Below are 16542 nucleotides of genomic sequence, written 5' to 3' on the forward strand. Positions count from 1 at the left end.
CACGCTGTCAGGGCACAATTCCCCAACCATAATTACACTTGAATCACACTCAGTTGAGCGCTTCCTGATCTCTAAAAATGCGGATAGGATCCTTTCCTCTATCTATCTTCGGATATCGAGAAAAGAGGCCACTAAGATGACTCATTTGTGTCAGAGGTGGCTGCAAACTGATATTCCGGGTCTAATTCCTGAGGAATATGAAGAGGATATACAACAATTTATTCCTATGATGATTTTAGCAAGGGACAGGAGTATTCAATTGAAATTTTTTACATCGGGCATACTACACCCCACAACGACTATCCATTATATATCCTGGGGTCGATCAATCCTGCTCTAGGTGCAAAATGGAGGTGGGCACATTTATACATATGGACTGGACGTGTTCTGTCCTCCAGCCCTATTGGCAGGGGATGGTGGAGGAGCTGGGTGCTTTTGTACAACGGGTCCCCTACGGTTAGGCAGTGGAGACAGTTGGTGAACCAGATGTTGTGGTTTAAAAACTGATATGTATGGGTCGAAACTGTCCGAAAAAGTTTAACAAAATTTGGGGCGAATGGGTTGAGGCAAGAGGACCATCTTTGTGAATGCCAGGTGTGGCCTTCTCCCCCCCCCCTTCCTACCCTTTCCCTTTCATTCCCCTTTTCCTTTCTCCTTCTTCTCCCTAGATTTGATGCCTATTCCCTCGTTTTTTTTAATCGCTAAGTTTTCAACAAATAAGATGGAGCTCCTGATTTTGTTCATCTACATTTTGAATGTAGAGTAATGTGCTAAGATACTTAGTTTTCCTCAATGAATATTTCTACAGGTTGTATATGATACTGCTCTATGTAGTCATAGACTCTGGCACTTGCTAGGGTTATAAATCATCGATCTGTACTTATTTTGTATAATTTTATGTTTTGGAATTATGTTATTTTGCTTCTGTTTTTAATGCAAAATAAATTACATCTGTTAAAAAAAAATTATATGTTTCTGAGAGAAAGATTTCCCGCACTCCGAACATGAAAAAGCACACTCCCCTGTGTGAACTTTCTGGTGTGCAGAACGCGCACTCCCCATATATCCATCTCAATATAAAGGCCAATAGTCCTGGTGAACTCTCCAGTGTTCAGCAAGCTCACATTTTTGAGCGAAATCTTTCCCATACACTGAACATGAAAAAGGACTCTCCTATGTGTTAACTATCAGGTGTTCAGCAAGTATAAGTTTCTGACAGAAAGAGTTTCTACACACTGAACATGAAAAAGGACTCTCCCCTGTGTTAACTCTTAGGTGTTCAGCAAGTATATGTTTCTGAGAGAAAGATTTTACGCACCCCGAACATGAAAAAGGACTCTCCCCTGTGTTAACTCTCAGGTGTTCAGAAAGTATATGTTTCTGAAAGAAATATTTCCCGCACTCCGAACATGAAAAAGGACTCTCCCCTGTGTTAACTCGCAGGTGTTCAGGAAGTATATGTTTCTGAGAGAAAGATTTTGCGCACTCCGAACATGAAAAAGGATTCACCCCTGTGTTAACTCTCAGGTGTTCAGCAAGTACATGTTTCTGAGAAAGCTTTCCCACACCCCGAGCATGAAAAAGGACTCTCGTCGGTGTCAACTCTCAGGTGTTCAGCAAGTATATGTTTCTGAGAGAAAAATTCCAGCACTCCCGCGTGAACTTTCTGGTGAACAAAAAGTGCACTCCCCATATATCCATCTCAATATAAAAGCAGTTAGTCCTGGTGAACTCTCCAGTGTTCAGCAAATGCACATTTTTGAGTGATAGCTTTCCCACACACCAAAAACATAAACAAAAATCTCCCCTGTGTTAAATCTCAGGTGTTCATCAAGTATATGTTTCTGGGAGAAAGATTTCCTGCACTCCGAACATGAAAAAGGACTCTCCCATGTGTTAACTATCTGGTGTTTAGCAAGTATATGTTTCTGAGAGAAAGATTTCCCTTACACTGAACATGAAAAAGTACTCTCCCCTGTGTTACCTCTCAGGTGTTCAGCAAGTATGTTTCTGAGAGAAAGATTCCAGCACTCTGAACATGAAAAAGGACTCTCCCCTGTATTAACTCTCATGTGTTCAGCAAGTATACGTTTCTGAGAAAGCTTTCTCACACCCCGAACATGAAAAAGGACTCTCAACTGTGTTAACTCTCAGGTGTTCAGCAAGTATGTTTCTGAGAGAAAGATTTCCTGCACTCCGAACATGAAAAAGGACTCTCCCCTGTGTGAACTTTCTGGTGTGCAGAAAGCGCACTCCCCATATAGCCATCTCAATATAAAAGCCGTTAGTCCTGGTGAACTCTCCAGTGTACAGCAAGTGCACATTTTTGAGCGAAAGCTTTCCCACACACCGAACATAAAAAAGGACTCTCCCCTGTGTTAACTCTCAGGTGTTCAGCAAGAATATGTTTTTGAGAGAAAGATTTCCCGCACCCCGAACATGAAAAGGGACGCTCTCCCGTGTGAATTTTCTGGTGTGCAGAAAGTGCACTTTTATGAGTGAAACCTTTCCCGCACTCCGAACATGAATAAGGACGCTCGCCCGTGTGAAGTCTCTGGTGTTCCACAAGTATATGTTTCTGAGAGAAACATTTCCCGCACTCTGTACATGAAAAAGGACGCTCCCCCGTGTGAACCCTCTGGTGAATAATAAGGCTTTTCTGAAGAAGGAAAGATTTCTCGCACTCTGAACACGAATAAGGACGCTCGCCCGTGTGACTTCTCTGGTGTTGAACAAGGCATCCTTTCTCCTTGAAGCATTTCCCACAATCTGAGCAGGAATAAGGACGCTCACCGGTGTGAATTCTCTGATGAATAATAAGTCCTTCTTTCCGAATGTAACTTTTCCCACACTCTGAGCATGAATAAGGACGCTCACCGGTGTGAGTTTTCTGATGTAAAACTAGGCTTGCTTTCTGAAGGAAACATTTCCCGCAGTCTGAACACGTAAACGGGCGGTTACCCGTGTGAGTTTTCTGGTGTTTACGAAGGCCTCCTTTTTCTTTGAAACATTTCCCGCATTCTTCACATGAGAAAGGACGCTCATCCCCGTGAAATTTCAGGTGTAAAACAAGTTGTGCCTTCAAACTAAAACATTTGTCGCACTCTGGACATGAGAAAGGACGTTCACCTGTGTGAATTCTCTGGTGTATAAGAAGGCTTCCTTTCTGAATGAAAGATTTCCCGCACTCTGAACACGAGAAAGGACGCTCACCTGTGTGAATTTTCTGGTGATTAAGAAAGTTTCCTTTCTGATTAAAACATTTCCCGCACTCTACACATGAGAAAAGACGCGCATTCTTTTGGTTTTTATGGTGTATAAGCAGCTCTTTTGTTTCTTTAAAAGATTTTCCTGACACTGTAGATGACGAGGAATGTTCTCCTGTGTGAGATCCTTCATGGTTTAAAGAAGATCCCTTGAGATGAGATGGATCTGTTGATGGATCTGTACTGTGAGATCCCAGATTTGTTTCACCAGTAATAGTATGTGGATCATCAGAAGATTCCTCAGGATTACAGGGAACCATTGGTCTTCCCAATTGATGATGTATTTGTGTGTTGGGATTTACTCCTGGAGAACGTTGTTTGGTGGCATTTTCTTCTGCTTTATATTCTGAAGATAATTTATTCAGGACATAGTGTCCACCTATTGGAAATACATTTGTAAATGGTATAAGAATTCTTCATGTCTTTCATTCAGAAGTCATATACAGTATGTTGGTCTAACACTCTACAGTATCTCAGAGCTCAGGTGTGGAACTGGGTGCAACCATAACCAGATAAACAATAGAAAACACAATAAACACACTAGGTAACAGTGTTTGCATTGATGACATTGTTACTGTGAGAATGGGGATGGACCTTCTTCCACCTCATTTATTGGGAACATGACATTATATTGAGGAATGGAGATGGACCTTTCATATGGTGTACAGTATCTCCTCCTCATTTGTTGGGAACATGACGTTATATTGAGGAATGGAGATGGACCTTTCATATGGTGTACAGTATCTCCTCCTCATTTGTTGGGAACATGACATTATATTGAGGAATGGAGATGGACCTTTCATATGGTGTACAGTATCTCCTCCTCATTTGTTGGGAACATGACGTTATATGGAGGAATGGACCTGGACCTTTTATATGGTGTACAGTATCTCCACCTCATTTGTTGGGAACATGACATTATATTGAGGAATGGAGATGGACCTTTCATATGGTATACAGTATCTCCTCCTCATTTGTTGGGAACATGACGTTATATTGAGGAATGGAGATGGACCTTTCATATGGTGTACAGTATCTCCACCTCATTTGTTGGGAATATGACATAATATTAAAAAATGGAAGAATATATTTAAATACATATTTTTACTCAAAGAAAAACAAAAATGTGATTTTTTTTCTGCATTTATTGTTTAGGACTTACTTGTGCCAATGTATAGAGAAGATTCCTCCTGTTTACTTTTCATAGTCATCTCCCCCTCCTCCATAGACTGCTGATCTCCACTCACCAACATCTCTTCTTCTTCCTCTTTAACCTCAACTTTAATGACTTTAATTTCTTCATCCTGAACCAGAAAAATAATAAAATAAATTATCTGGACAAATTAACTGCCAATAATACAATTTTAAATATAAGAATGTTATCTCATGGTTTAGAATAATTTTTGAGTTCTATTGCCCAGTCCTTTCTACCTGAACATGATGAGGGATGCTGTGACTTTCCTGTGTAGAATTTCTAGAACTCAGAGGACCACCCATAGGCTGCTGATCTCCACTAACATCCAAGTGCTCTTCCACTTTAATTTTGACTTTGATGTCTTTCAGTTCTTCGCTCTAAATCCCAAAAATGATAGTAGAGAGTTGTAAAAAAAAAAAAGAACAGGAGATTGTATAGAAGACTTTTATCTTAAAGTTTAGAATACATTTTTAGAATATGAGCTCAGTCCTACCACCTACCTGATGATGGTGATGGATGATGTGATCTTCCTGTGTGGAATCCCGGGAATACAGAGGACGGGGACATCTCTCTGGTGGGTTCCCATTACTGGATCCATCTGTAGGAAACACACACACTGACTGAATACATTGTTTCTATGTGTTTATCAGATGATGGGGGATCTAGGTGGACCCTCCGTACTGCTCCTCCTTTACAATAAAGTCTCCTCTTACCCGGTGATGTGAGGGGCGGCTGATTCTCCATCATGATGTCCTTGTAGAGATCCTCGTGTCCACTTTCTGTCCAGCTGACCAACAACAAGAACAGGATGGGAGTGAAATTCAAATCTCAAGTTGGGCTTTCAAGGGAGGTATTACCTGGTAAATATTAGATTGGAGAGAATACGTTTAGTAAATAGCACTGACCATGTATGATGGAGGATATGTAAACATGACCTTGTTCTGTGTGCACAGTGGCCGGGAATGTCTATATTGTGAGCCCCGTCCTATAAGTGTCACTGGACACTGCTTGTACTGGGCACATTGATGTTACCCTGACAGCCAACTCCACCAAAATAGGTCTGGGGACATCTGTGTAGCACTGAGCACAGCTCTTCAAATCTTGCCCAGCAGTGCTGGGTACAAACAGCATCAAGGACATGTTTTTTCTTTTCCCTCCAGACAGCTGCAGGGAGAGAGGAAGTTTGATTGTTCTGTTGGCTGTTGCTACATCTGAAGAAGACCCACCCCTAGTAGCCTTACGGCGAGAGGACTTCTGATTGGCTGCCTGGGCCAGGCTGGCTGGCTTCTGGTCATACCCTGTTTCCCCGAAAATAAGACCTAGCGTGATTGTCGGTGATGGCTGCAATATAAGCTCTACCCCCCAAATAAGCCCCAGTTAAAGTCCTTGTAGGTCTTATTTTCAGGGTAGGGCTTATTTTCGGGGAAACATGGTAGGGCTTATTTGGGGGGTAGGGCTTATATTGCAGCCATCACCGACAATCACGCTAGGTCTTATTTTCGGGAAAACAGGGTAGTAAGCCCGACCCATCATGAAGAAACCGGTAGAAGACCCTCGTGGGGTTCAAAAAGAGTCGTCGTGACCCAGGAAGAGAGCTGGTGGCCTGGGATGTGGAGTAGTGACCCCCCATATGCTGCAGGGGTACCTGTGTGTTTGTCTCAGGGAGTGTGGTTAAAGACTGGGCACATTACTAGGAGCTGCTGCTGCCTTGACCATTGCTATGATCAAGGCAGCAATTGCTGAAGAGACTACCAGGAGCCCAGTGCTATGAGCAGCGTCCTATGGAGGGCAAAGTTGGAGGAAACCTTCAAACTGGAGGAGAGGGGCTGCTGTGATAGAGGGACCTGCAGAGAACAGTTGGATAAATAAAAAAATAAAAAAAACATTACCTTATTGGCTTCGTGATCCTATAATGTCTCCTAGCCTGAATATGTCACCTCTCATCTGCAACTTCCTGTCCTTATCCCCTACATCTCATCACTTCCTGTCTGTAGCTTACATCACTTCCTGTCTGTACCCTACATCACTTCCTGTCTGTACATTACATCACTTCCTTCTTTGCGTTCCAGGCTCATAAGTGAACTCACCATCTTGTGGAGAATGTAAATACTGCAGCCTACGTTGTTCTTTGGTCAATCTGTCAAAATCCGTATCATGGTGCCTTCTTCGAATGAAGGCCAATCACTTAAAAAAAAAGTTCTAGCTTTAATGTTATTATATATATATTTCTATATACACACTATGTTTATATTGTTAGAAAACAATAGTTGTAATTTTTTTTTTTTTTTTTATTTGATGTGTGAGGTGTGATAATTTAATTCCTGGAATGCCCATTGTGTAGCAACATGGTGGTGGGTCACTCGAGCGTGTTCTGACATGTTCTAGCTTGCACTCTCCTGGGTCGCAGACCAGTGGACTCTGTCTTTTTGGAGTAGTAGAAGAAATAACATGTGTGTGGGCTGGCTTGTTGGCGGAAAATGAATGACAAGAATCTGGAGCAGCGGATTGACGTAAAATTTATTGTGAAAATTGGCAAAAGTGCGAGTGAAACTTTAGCTCTGTTACAACAGGCTTCTGGTAAACATTCCATGAAGAAATCAAATGTTTTTGAATGGTAAGGCCAGTGATGGCAAACCTTGGCACCCTAGATGTTTTGGAACTACATTTCCCATGATGCTCCACTACACTGCAGAGTGCCAGAGTATCATGGGAAATGTAGTTCCAAAACATCTGGGGTGCCAAGGTTCGCCATCACTGGTATAGGAAGTTTAAGGAGGGGAGGGAAGATGTCCATGATGAAGTGGGCAGCCAAAAATGCAAAGTACGGATGTAAATATGGAAAATGAAAAGGTTATTGAATCTGTTTGGAGGAAATGACTGGAACTCTGGCTTGATAAGTGGATTCTCCACGACAACAATGCTCTCACGCATGAATCATTGAGTGTTCGCGGGTTCCTGGCCCAGAAATCCATTCCGAAATTGACCAACCACCTTATTCCCCTGACTTAGCACCCTGCAACTTTTCGCTGTTTCCAAAATTTAAAAAATTAAAAGGACGCAAATTTGATGAAATGCCAGACACCCAGTGCGCCGCGACAAAGATACTGCGCAGCGTTCCGGAAAACTAATTCCAGGAATGTTTCCGGCAGTGGCACAGTCATCTAGAAAAAATGCGTTGCTTTACAAGAAGGCTACTTTGAAGGTGACAACAGCCGCTAGTTTATAGGTACAGTCAATTTCGGGAATTAAATTGTCATACCTCGTAAGGAAGGTTCTTCACACCAACCACTAATATGAAGTTACATTCTTCCCACTGACCACCAATTTAGGGACATTCCTCCAAATGACCACCAATTTAGGAGACATTCCTCTCAATGACCACCTATTTAGGGGGCATTCCTCCCAATGACCACCAATTTAGGGGATATTCCCCCAATGACCACCAATATAGGGGACATTCTTCCCAATGACCACCAATTTAGGGGACATTCCTCCCAATGACCACAAATTTAAGGGACATTCCTGCCAATGACCATTCATTTAGGGGACATTCCTGCCAATGACCACCAGATTGGGGGATATTCCCCCAATGACCACCAATATAGGGGACATTTCTCCCAATAACCACCAAAGTCAGCGGACATTCTTGCCACTAAAACCAATATAAGTAACATTCTTCATACTGACTTTAAATGTAGGAAGGCCATCTTCACTCACCAATAATGTACACGGGTAATCACCACTTACCGCTGTAGCGTCCTCCTAGGCTAGGCTGCTAGGCTAAATTTATTTTTTAACTTCACTGCAATCAGTGGAGCAGTGATCTACTGTTTTAGTCTAGTCAGGGTTTCCTAAGCTGGGTGTTTGATTCCTCCATGGAAAAACAAAAACACAGGGTGCACCAGCCTTGCGCATTACCTTAAAAAAATATTTTTATTGAAGAAATAAAACAGATATGCACTCACAAATAGCACATGATATCAAGCTCATCAATATCCACAGTGACCAACACTCTCTGTACTACTGCACGGTAGGGATGACACTTCCAATGGTTGATGCTTTTTGAGGATAGGTACCCACTTCTTCAGAGCCAAAAATGTCCTCCATCACTTGAATGGATCATCCACCTTGAGTGCAGGAGGTTGTTAGTTTTGCTTGTTTGATTCCTCCCTCCTGCTTCTGGAAGAGGTTTCCAGAATATAGGGCAGAGAGAGTCAAATGACAAGTATGATTATTTATCATGCCCCAGCCAAACCCTGGAAGGAGGCATCCAAAAGGTGGCTGGGGAGGTGATAAATGTTTAGGAGGCCTTTCCAGAGGGTTCTTTCCTCTCTAGGGAGGGTTCCAGTTATCCTTGGGCTGCTGCCCCATGGAGATAACCAGTGTGACATAGAATTGAAGTCTGGGCCTCATCAGGAGTTGAGCTGAGGGTCTCGAGAAGATTGCAAAGATGATTTTGGGCTACAGTCTGGGCCTCAGCAGAGGCTGGGCTGAGGTCATGGAGAAGACTGCAAAGAGGATTTTGGGCTAAAGTCTAAGCCTCAGCATAAGCTGGGCTGAGGTCATGGAGAAGACTGCAAAGAGGATTTTTGGTTATAGTCTGGGCCCCAGCAGAAGTTAGTCTGATGGCCTGGGGAAGACTGGTAAAGGATCTGTACTGGAGTCATTGTCAAAAGTACTGGTCTGGAGAAAAATCTGTTATCCCCCTTACTAAGGATCTCCTGGTGGAAGTGGAGTGGTGGACAGCTCCTGGAACACAGCGAGTAGGACCTGATTGGGGACTTAATGTGTGATTGCAGTTATGAGGATTTAGTGCGAAGTTTGTCCTATTGATTACTGATATTGTTTTTAAGTATCCTGTGATTCTAAACCCCTCTCCAGTTTCACAATACTCAGCAATAAATTCTAAAAAGACATCCCCTAGACGGAGCCATTATTGTTGGTATGCGTAAGACTGCGCTTGTGACTTGTGACCTCTGTCCTGGCAAGGAAGACCTCAGTACTTTCTCAGCGGCCCTTTTGTGGGTGAGTGCTACACCGCTAATGTAAGATGGTCCTCCTCTGATTAACACTAATATCAAGGGATATGCTAAAGATGTGACACTGACATAGTTTCTAGGTCAATGAAGATAGTCATCCCTGTCTCAATGATGAAGATAATTACTTAATTGTGAAGCCCATCACTGTGACCATGAGGACCCAAGATGGCAGCAATGGGAATATTCTTTGTGGCATTTGTAGTGGCTCCATAAAACATTGCAGCACATATAAAAAATACATAAACATAACATACAAATGTTCAATATATAAGATCAAAATTACTCACATATAAGTGTTTACATAAAACTGAGAAAAAAGTCCCATGGAGAAATCAAAAAGTGATTGAGTGGTCTTCACCGTTTATAAAGAAATAGATGATTGTGAATCCCAAAGATCATCCAAGCTTTTCAGCACTGGAACCACCACGCAGACCACCACCATATGTGACATGTGGGGGATTACCAGTTTATCATGACCCTCAGAAAGGAAAGGTCCAAAAAGCTTCTCTAAGCCTCTAACCTGCTTCAGGAGTCACAACAGATCATCACACTTCGATGGATCCCACCAATCAATGGGCAATGAGGCTCTACACAGGCCAGATGTCATAAAAAAAGAAAGAGACACCCACCAAAGCGTAGAACCGTATGTAAAACGATATGTAATACAATTTGATGCACTTACAATCCTGTAGAAGTTGTACAAACAATTCAATTCAGATGTATAGTCTGTTTCCCAAAACAAAGATGGCCACAGCTACTTTGCGCAAGCACAGTGGCGTGTGTTCTGGCTCCATCCTACGCGTTTCATCATACGTGACATCATCAGGGGCACTTGCAGAGGCAGATTATTAGCCTTTGTGAATATTCTGGTGTGCACTAAGTGATTTTCTGCTGCTGAAACATGTTCCACACGCTAATATAAAGGACATACATGTTGTCCTCTGGTGGTTATTTTTGCCACACCCCACATATGTTCATCTGAACATCAACGTTGTTGGCCTTTGTAAATTCTCTGGCATCCAGAAAGTAAACGTGTTTGCGTGAAACATTTCCCACACTCTGAGCATGAATAAAGACGTTCACTTGTGTGAATTCTTTGGTGTTTAACAAGTACTGTATATCTTTCTGAATGAAACATTTCCCACACTCTGAATATGAATAAGAGGATTTCCTTTCTGATTGAAAGATTTCCCGCACTCTGAACACGAAAAGGGATGCTCTCCAGTGTCAGTTCTCTGGTATATAAGAAGGTAGCCTTATTCAGTGAAACATTTCCCACACTCTGAACATTATAAAGGACGCTCCCCTGTGTGAAGTCTCTGATGTGCAACAAGTCTATCTTTTCTAATGAAACATTTCCCACACTCTGAACATGAAAAAGGGCGCTCGCCTGTGTGAATTCTCTGGTGAAGAAGAAGTTTTTCTTTCTGAATGAAACATTTCCCGCACTCCGAACATGAGAAAGGACGCTCCCCCGTGTGAGTTCTCTGGTGACTAAGAAGGTTTCCCTTTTCATTAAAACATTTTCCGCACTCTGAACATGAGAAGGGACGCTCACCTGTGTGAATTCTCTGGTGCGTAACAAGTTTATCTTTCCGAATGAAACATTTCCCGCACTCGGAACATGAGAAGGGACGCTCACCCTTGTGAATTCTCTGGTGTAGAACGAGTTGCCTTTTCTGAATGAAGCCTTTACCACACTCTAAACATGAATAAGGACGCTCACCTGTGTGGGTTCTCAGGTGACTAAGAAAGTTTCCTTTCTGTATGAAACTCCTACCACACTCTGAACATGAGAAAGGACGCTCACCGGTGTGAATTTTCTGGTGAATAATAAGTTCTTCTTTCCGAATAAAACATTTCCCGCACTCTGAACATGAATAGGGTCGCTCTCCTGTGTGAATTCTCAGGTGGGTAAGAAGAGTTGCTTTGTTACTGAAACATTTACCGCAGTCTGAACATAAGAAAGGACGCTCACCCGTGTGAAATCCCTGGTGATTATGAACATTTTCTTTCCGATCAAAACATCTCCTGCACTCTGAACATGAGAAAGTATGCTCACTCTTATCTATGGTTTCTTTGGAAGAATTCCCACACACTGTAGATGACAAGGAATGCTCTCCTGTGTGAGATCCTTCATGGTTTAAGGAAGATCCCTTGAGATGAGATGGATCTGTTGATGTATCTGTACTGTGAGATCCCAGAAGTATATCCGGAGTAATAGTATGTGATGTATCAGAAGATTCCTCAGGATTAGATGGATCCATTGGTTTCTCCAAGTGGTAAAGTTGGGGATGTATTATTTGTGTATTGGGATTTATTCCCGGAGAACTTTGTGTGGTGGCATTTTCTTTTGCTTTACATTCTGAAGATACATTATTCCAGACATAGTGTCCACCTGTAGGAAATCAATGTTTAAATGTTATAAAAAAATCTTCATTCCATTTATTCAGAAGTCATATACAGTATGCTGGTCTCAGCGATCTGGTATAGAATTAGGTGCAATCAAAACATAAAATATGAATACTTGGTAACCTGACAACATACTGAAGAATGGAGATGGGCCTTTCATATGGTTTGCAATGGTGAGGGGCAATTTAGTAGATACACGTGTGACTCCTGACAGCCCATAATATTGAGTATATGTAATGTTGAAGGAAACTGTCAAGAGATTGTAAATATGATATAGGCGCTTGCCTGTACAGTGTCTTTAACTCATCAGTTAGAAAAATATTATATTGAGGAATGAAGACAGACCTTTCATATGGTGTACAGTATCTCCTCCACATTTGTTGGGAACATGACATTATATTGAGGAATGGAGATGGACCTTTCATATGGTGTACAGTATCTCCTCCTCATTTGTTGGGAACATGACGTTATATTGAGGAATGGAGATGGACCTTTCATATGGTGTACAGTATCTCCTCCTCATTTGTTGGGAACATGACATTATATTGAGGAATGGAGATGGACCTTTCATATGGTGTACAGTATTTCCTCCTCATTTGTTGGGAACATGACCTTATGTTGAGGAATGGAGATGGACCTTTCATATGGTGTACAGTATCTCCTCCTCATTTGTTGGGAACATGACGTTATATTGAGGAATGGAGATGGACCTTTCATATGGTGTACAGTATCTCATCCTCATTTGTTGGGAACATGACATTATATTGAGGAATGGAGATGGACCTTTCATATGGTGTACAGTATTTCCTCCTCATTTGTTGGGAACATGACATTATATTGAGGAATGGTGATGGACTTTTCATATGTGTACAGCATCTCCTCCCCATTTGTTGGGAACATGACATTATATTGAGGAATGGAGATGAACCTTTCATATGATGTACAGTATCTCCTTATTTATTGGGAACATGACGTTATATTGAGGAATGGAGATGGACCTTTCATATGGTGTACAGTATCTCCTCCTCATTTGTTGGGAACATGATATTATATTAAGGAATGGAGATGGACCTTCCTCTTGGTTTTACAATATCTCCACCTTGTAATTATTTAAATACATACTTCATACTTATAAAAGTAATTGGATTTTTCAGCATTTAGTTTTTATTACTTACATGTGTCTATATGTAGAGAATATTCCTCCTGTTCACTTTTCATAATCATCTCCTGCTCCTCCATAGACTGCTGATCTCCACTCACCCACCTCTCTTCTTCTTCCTCTTTTTCCTCAACTTTGATGTCTTTCAGTTCTTCACCCTAAACCCCAAAATAATAAAATAGAATTACCAAGAAAAAAATGAACTGTCAATAATGAAAGATTATATATAAGAATGTTATCTCATGTTATCTTATGAGTTCTATAATCCAGTGGCCTCTACCTGAACATGGTGAGGGGTGCTTTGTTTTTCCTGTGTTGAATCCCTGGAGTACAGAGGACCACCCCCCTCTGTAAACTGCTGATCTCCACTAACAAACATTTTTCTTCCTTTTTAACCTCAACTTTGATGTCTTTCATTTTGTCATCCTAAACCCCAAAAAGGAACAAGAAATTACATAGAATATCATCTCATAGCTTAGAATACATTTTAGGTCTTCATGCTCAGTCCCACCTACCTGATGATGGTGAGGGATGGTGTGATCTTCCTGTGTGGAATCCCGGGAATACAGAGGACAGGGACTTTTCTCTGGTAGGTTGCCATTACTGGATCCACCTGTAGGAAACACACACACTGACTGAATACATTGTTTCTATGTGTTTATCAGATGATGGGGGATCTAGGTGGACCCTCCGTACTGCTCTCTGCTTTACAATAAAGTCTCCTCTTACCCAGTGATGTGAGGGGCGGCTGATTGGATGATAAAGGTTTACCAGATATTTTCTTCACTACTTTTTAATCCAGTGTACAGAGGGAAAATAACAATTATCATTACAGATTTCCCAGAACCCTCCTCTCCTCCTCCTGATCTATACAGGACTCTCCTCTCTGTAGACGGATAATAAACTGGGAATTATCTGGACTGTACCGGGATGAATAATGTCTGCACAGAGTTCCTCCAGAGTTCTGACACCTCAGATGGCTTCTTATACTAAATTACTGATTTCATTAATCTCACTAACAGGAAACCAGAGATTCCCTTTCAAAATACAACTCTAACCAAAATTGTATCTGGAGGCTATAACAGAGGTTCTGGATGGACAGTTGGATAATTGGTTCTATATTTAGGATGTATCTGGTCTATAAACCAGAGGCTCTGGATGGACAGTTGGATAAATGGTTCTATATTTAGAATATATCTGGTCTATAAACCAGAGGCTCTGGACGGACAGTTCGATAAATGGTTCTATATTTAGGATGTATCTGGACTATAAACCAGAGGTTCTGATGGACAGTTGGATACATTAAAAAAGCATGATATAACCTTATGTGCCTCGAAATCTGGTCATGTCCCCAAGTTATTTCCTATTAAGTCAGCTCCCATATGGAACTTCCTGTTTGAACTCTACATCACTTCCTGTCTGTGCATTACATCAGTTCCTGCTTTGCGTTCCACGGTCTGGAGTGAAATTACCATCTGGTGGAGAATGTCAGTACTGTAGCCTACTTTGTTCTCCTGTAAATCTAAACTAAATCTATAAATCTCTGACGTGCTTTCTTCGGTTTTAGTGCAAATTATATACCTCAAATAAAAAAAAATAAAAAATAAAAAAATAGTTCTAGTTTTAATGCTCTAATAGGGGGGAAACCTTTGCAGTTATGGTATTTAATGATTCTCAACACTAGATATCCACGTACTATGGTTACCATTATGACACTACTTGATTTACTTTACTAGAAATGTTATATTTTAATGTTGGCAAAAATGAATAGACCATAGGGATTGATATCCTTTTCTTAAAAAGGTCTGTCATATATTGATTGTTATTAATTGATAGTATTGACAGCTGTCCCTAGTCTTAAAGATCCGTTTTTATGCTGTGGCGCATGCGCGTACCTTTGGTCATTTGTTTGTATGCTACTGCACATACTTTCATTTATGTCTTCACCGCGAGTGAGACACAGCGCATGCGCAGAAAGATTGGCACAGTTTATTGAAGCCATTTGGGCAAAAAATTGTATTGACCTCCTGGTCTCCCCCCCCCCTTTCCAACTGATATCGATTATCCAATTAAGTGATCAATTTGGCACCAAAGCCAGCCTTTATTAAGACTGGCTTGTCATGTGGGCAGCAATGGACGCTGCTGTGTTGTCTAAGCAAGAGATGTGAGGTAAGTGTCAGTGAACTGGCCTCAATAAGGGATACTTGGCATTTTTTGAATGAGGTTTCCTCTTATAGCTTATTGTTTCTATTTATATGTGTATTTGATAGACCATCTGGCTGAACGGTCTGATATAAATGTGAAATAAATTCTAGAATAAATATTATCCAAGGGTGGCTACAGATTCCCTCTATTTTCTGCATATATGTAATAACTTGTCTATTCCTATAGTTAGATAGTCTATTAAAACTCCAATAATGGTACTGTTGATAAGCGTAATGATATAAGGTTAGCTATGAAAATAAACACACTGCTTAGTAAAACAACGTCTTATTTATTTCCCAAGAAAATAGGAAAATGTTAACATGAAAACACTAAAAAAAAAATATTATAGAACATCAAATATACTTATCGCAAGGCTGTCCTCTAGATTTTGTCTCGTCAGCTGGGCTAAAAAATGGTAACAGAGAGAGCCATGAGGCTCAGAGAGCCATCAGGCAAGAGCCAAGAGTGAAAAGGGACGACTCCCTTCTGTGTGTACTTTTTAAACTTCATCCATACACCGTCCAGACCCAACCCCATTGCCAGCCCATTTAGCTTTCTGAGGAATTACGGGGCAGTCCTTCTCAATATATTATATTTCTGTCCATCCTGCTGTATTGGCCTCTAGGGGCAGCATTCGTCCATGTATCATCGCTATGTGACCCGGGTCACCTTCAGTATTAGTTGGCCCTTTGATCTCCTGTAGCTCAACTTCATCAATCATCTCTCTTTGAAGCTTGCTTGCAGAGTGCTAATCAAGGATCTCCATTTTATCATATCAGTTGGTCAGGAGCCAAGCTTTTGTTCTACTGTGCAACTTGTTACATTCCACCTGTCTGTATCAACCAGGAAGTGAAATTCCAGAAATATGATATTAAACCATGTTGCCTTCCAACAAAATGGGAAAAGGATTGGTGGCCAAATAACATATCTATATCGATTTGGATCCCCTATACTGGTCTGTTGGTGAGTTTGCAGTCTTCTTATGTGTACCTGCATGATGGCTGAGAAATTAAGGTCTTCTAATTATACATTATCTTGTTATTATGCCTAGACTCCATTTAACAGAGCAGTCTGGTAAAGAGATACAAAGTTTTTTGAGCTTAATGCTAATATTTATTACCACCTCAATATTACTGAGGTATGTATTCGTCGGTTTATTTTGGCTATTGGGATTGTTTGAATAATGGACTCTGCAGTTAAAGTACTGATTTAGTTTCATGTCTAGATTCTCTAGGGCTCAGCTGAGATACTAGGCAGGAAGAATAT

The 16542-nt window shown here is 41.2% G+C and overlaps 1 protein-coding gene across 1 annotated transcript in view; it reads right to left on the reverse strand.

Moving 5' to 3' along the window:
- Nucleotides 1–1352: 1352 nt before the first annotated feature.
- Nucleotides 1353–16542, reverse strand: part of LOC141106916 (uncharacterized) — a 49477-nt gene continuing 34287 nt past the window's right edge. Inside the window, 3 exon segments of the mRNA XM_073597846.1 lie at nucleotides 1353–2769; nucleotides 10864–11435; nucleotides 13696–13702. Coding sequence (XP_073453947.1) covers nucleotides 2285–2769; nucleotides 10864–11435; nucleotides 13696–13702 — 1064 coding nt within the window. The 3' untranslated portion in view covers nucleotides 1353–2284.

The sequence above is a fragment of the Aquarana catesbeiana genome, linkage group LG08 (genome assembly GCF_042186555.1).
Source record: "Aquarana catesbeiana isolate 2022-GZ linkage group LG08, ASM4218655v1, whole genome shotgun sequence".
NCBI lineage: Eukaryota > Metazoa > Chordata > Amphibia > Anura > Ranidae > Aquarana > Aquarana catesbeiana.